The sequence below is a fragment of the Corvus brachyrhynchos genome, unplaced genomic scaffold (assembly GCF_000691975.1).
Source record: "Corvus brachyrhynchos isolate BGI_N302 unplaced genomic scaffold, ASM69197v1 scaffold338, whole genome shotgun sequence".
In the NCBI taxonomy this organism is placed as follows: Eukaryota; Metazoa; Chordata; class Aves; order Passeriformes; family Corvidae; genus Corvus; species Corvus brachyrhynchos.
The window spans coordinates 409323-413702 of record NW_008239334.1 but is presented as its reverse complement, the minus strand read 5'-3'; the positions used below and the strand labels follow the sequence as shown (position 1 = coordinate 413702).

Here is a 4380-nt window from a genome sequence, read left to right as displayed (position 1 = left end):
AGGGCTGGGAGCCTCTCCTGGGGCAGGGGCAGCTGCTGGAGTCACCGAGTGCCAGCACAAGGTCACTCCCAGCCCTTCTGTGCTGGTTTGAAGCCTCAAGCTCCAGGGCCTTTCCTGATGCCCTTGGAAGAGGGTTTGTGTGTTTGTGTGCTCACGGGCTTGGCTGGCCGCTGGCTTTCCTAGGCAGGCATTCATTTTTAATTTAAATTCTGTTGTGAGCCACAGCACAGAGCAGAGGTACCGGGATGACAGGGAATCCTTCAGTCCCCCTGTGCTGCCTGTGGGATCCATATCCATAATCCCAAGGATTCCTGCTCCTGTCCTGCTGCCCCTCATGCACAGCTGTCTCCTCAGGCCCTTGTGCCTCGGTCAGGCTGTGCAGCACCAGCAGCACTTGCAGTTCCCCCAGGCTCCTCTGCATTCTCCCAGTGTGGAATTTTCATGAGGAATGGCGTTCCAGGGACCCCTATTTCCATGGAGGAGCCGAGGTTTGGATCAGGAGAAGCAATACATCCTTCCTGGCCTGTCACTCGGCTTCATCTGGCCGTGCCTCCCCCCGTTTGTGTCTGGAGATAAAGTGCTTACAGGGTGGTAAATTCTGCAGCACTTACATCACTCCAGACTCGTTATCACAGAGTTCAAGGAGGGCACAGCCAGCCTGGCAGGAATGAATCATGGCATGCAGAAAGGAGGCAGAATTCAGGGCTCAGCCAGCAGAGAGGAGAGATCTATTGATCCTGAGGCTCCGTGCTGCAGTGCTGGGTGTGCGGGGAGCAGGGGAGCTGCTTTGGGCTGTGTGGCATCTGATGCACTCACCCCTGGGAGGTGACACGGGGAGAGAGGGACAGGAGGGGTTTGGGGATGGGCAGGAAGGTCCTGGGAACCCTCCTGTGATGTTGTGACCCCATGGACTGAGGTGGTTAGGAGCTCACGCCCATGGATTCTGTGTCCCCAGGGGGCTGCAGGTGGGACAGGGAACCTTCCCTGACAAGTGTCTTTTAGTAAGGACTAGGTGGGTGGAGAGCTGCACTTTCTGAAGCAAAGGAGACACACTGGTTCTTGAGAAAGGTGGACTGGGGTGAAAGAGCCAGGGTGGTGACCCGGTGTAAAGCTGAGAGCTCAGGATCCCACCTTGCCCTACTGCCAGGCCGGGGGAGAGCTGGAAGCAGCAGCCAGGAAACTACAGAAACCACGGAACAGGGAGAGGTGCCAAACCAAACCACTGGCCTGGGTGCCCAGGGAGATCCTCCTCCCTTGGAGGGGAAACTGGGAGCTCCAGCAGCCCCTGCTGGGAATGCTGGAGGCCAGGCTGGGTGAGGGCAGGTGGGTGAGGTGCTGCAGACCCAAACAGGGACAGAAGTGGGTCAGACAAATGAGTAATTAAATAAGCTCGCAGCACTCGGTGTTCTCCCCCAGATTTGCCCGTGCATGATTAGAATAAGCTCCCTTGGCTATTGGGGCCACCAGGAAGGCATCAGGAGAACACAAGTGAGGTATTAGAACTCGTTCTGGTGGCAGCAGCTCACACGAGCTCGCACTGCCCTGGTCCCTGTGCCCAGCTGGCGAGGGAGCCCCTGCTGCAGAGCCTCTCTCCTCCTCTTCCAGAGCTTCTTGCCCGAGGCCACACTGCCACCTCCCTGGTGACATTTGTCTGCCTGCCCTGGCCTTGCTCCAGCACATCCCCGGGCACTTCCCTCTCCAGGCAGCACCACAGTGCCTGGAGCCACAGGTTATGGCACGGGACGGACTCCATGGGCACAGCTGATCCTTGTGCCACCAAGAGCTGCCACGTGGCAGGAGGGGTGGCCTCGGAGATGGAGGAGGTGGCAACTGCCAGGATCAGCAGCTGTCACAGCTCGTGCATCTCTGTGGCGGCAGCAAGTGGGGAACAAAACCCACCCAGGCACTCTGCTGGCAGCTGGGCCCCCCGGGGCTGAAAAGGGTCTGTGTTCTTTCAAAAACATTTCATAAACAGTTATTTTTTTTCCCAACATGAATCAAAAGCACTTGCTGGACCCTCTGCGCTCCAAGGCCGGGCAGAAGTGTTGCCGTTGACTCGGCGCATTCCTGACTTGTAAAACAACTGATCCCATTTTTGCCAGGCTTGCCTTCTTTTCTAGAAACTAAAACCCAAGCCTGGTGCCTGTGCAATGCCCTGCTCTACTTTACACCAACCCAGTGATGTGCAATAAATCCCAGCTTGTATTTTACTGTGGAATAAATTGTGAGGCTGCCCAAAGTCTGTCTTTTGAGCCTGTGTGTTTTCCCAAACCCGTTTCTCACTTTTGCTGTATCAAAACCACGCCCCTCAAAGAAATTATTTTCCCAGGAAGCCTGGATTTCTGGTGAAGCCTGGAGATGACTGTGCTGAGCCCTGTGCTGACCCCTCCTTTGTCCCCAGGTGCCTGTCCTGTGTGAACAGCGCCTTCCGCTGCCACTGGTGCAAGTACCGGAACCTCTGCACCCACGACCCCACCACCTGCTCCTTCCAGGAGGGACGGATCAACGTCTCTGAGGTACCACACCGGGATTCTTCCCTTTATCCTTTGCTTTTCTGTGCCGCAAGCAGCAGAACGAAAGTTTCTGTGAGGTTTGTTGCCTTCCCGTGGGTCTCCGTGTTGTCAAAAAGATGCAGCTTTAAAGCAGGGAGGTGTTGGTGTCACTGAAGTGCTGCTCTTGACCTGAACGCCAGATCTGATCCCACCCCTGCTGTGTGGGAATGCCCAGGTTCATTAATTACAGTAATTACTGCAGGGCTTTCCCTCGGGCTGTCCCAAGGACTCCTCAAACCCAGCACCTTTCAGCAGCTCTGCTTTGTCTGAGGGCCACAGCAGGTCTGGCTGGGGCTGGTCGGTGCCTTGTGCTGGCAGGGCTGGGATTTATGGCTGTGGACTGGTGGAGAAGGGAATTGCCAAAGTGCACAGCCCCGGATTTTGGAAAAGGGAGTTGGTTCGGGTTCCAGCGCTGGGGACCCGGAGCCATCTCTCTTAGCAGTTCATAAAAGGTGTGGGGCTCCAATCCAAAAATGCTTTTAACACTTGGAAAGGCACAGCCCGTGAATGGCTCTGCCAGCTCTCCTGTGCGTCCCAGGGCTGAGGGATCCCAGGAGGAAAGGGGTTTGTTAGCACAAATTCCTGATTGAACATGGCCAGGAACCCTCGGTCTGGGGTTTCTGCATCCTTCGTTCTGGCTGATGCCCCTGCCTGCTTCATCTTGCTGAGGTCCCGATGCTGGTAAGGTCCCGGTCTTTGCCCTCACTGTTCCTACAAACAGCTTTGTAGCACCTGAAATGAGACCGTATAAAGACAAAGCAAAACCCTTTGCGTCTCCTCCTCCTGAGCGATGGGGAGGTTTCTCCTTCACACTCAGAGCATCCCTGTCCTCCCAGGCTGCTCAGTTGGAGTCCTCTGTTCTCTGGGTCTCCAACCCTGCCAGAAGTGTCTGGCAAGTCTCTGCTAAAGTAGGACAATCCCATTGTCTCTGTTTTCCTCCTGGGAGCACCCAGGACTTGCCTGAGATCACAGAGAGGGAGAGAGCGGAGTTGGTATCTCTGGAAGTTCCTCCTGGGATCACAGGGCTGTCGTGTCTCTGAAGAACTTCCTCTGTCTTCTTCATCTTGCAGAGGTTGTTTCTTACCAGGGGATGTTTTGGGATATCTCACACCTTCCTGGGATTAGTTTTGATAAGGGCTGATGATAACGATACAAGTGCTCTGCTGTCCATCATTTCTTCTCCAGACCTCTGAGCACAGGCAAAACCACCCCAAATAAATTTGTTTGTTTATTTAAGACCAATGAGTTTCCTCCTCACACGCAGCATGGTGATCATGCCTTTACTACGGGCTCTTTACTAGCACAGAAATAAATAAATGCCTCATGAAGAGTTTCCTCTCCTAACCCAACGCAGATCACAATGTTCTCATTGTGTCACGGCCTGATGTATTAGGAAATTGTTTGTGCTCACCCTCGCTCCCTCCCCAGCAGAGCCAGTGGTGTTTGGAGCCGTGATCTCCGTGTCTGTGCCCTACTTTCAGTCTCCTGTGCCTCTCCTTATGTAAGGTTTACACACGTGTTCACACCGGCCTGGAAATTTGCTCGCATCTTTATATTTAATTCAAGGGAAAATATCTTGAATATTCCCTTTTACTCCTGGCCCATCAGAATTGGCGTCCCAGTGGGACTGGATGTGTAACGAGCTCCCTTTGATGCTCCCAGGAGTTGTCTGTCTGGAGGAGGAACAAGAGCTCAAAGCCTCAGCCACTTCACAAGGAGATGAGGGAGAGAAATTCCTTCTTCGTGAGCTGTGCTCTTGCTCACTGCAAGCTTCTGCCTCTACTGACCGAGCTAAATGCTGCTTTTTTGCCCTGCCTTCCATGAAAAT

The 4380-nt window shown here is 54.2% G+C and overlaps 1 protein-coding gene across 1 annotated transcript in view; it reads left to right on the top strand.

The window, feature by feature from the left end:
- PLXNA2 (plexin A2) overlaps positions 1-4380 on the top strand; it is a 143364-nt gene that overhangs the window by 85677 nt on the left and 53307 nt on the right. The window contains 1 exon segment of the mRNA XM_008638949.2: positions 2402-2516. Coding sequence (XP_008637171.1) covers positions 2402-2516 — 115 coding nt within the window.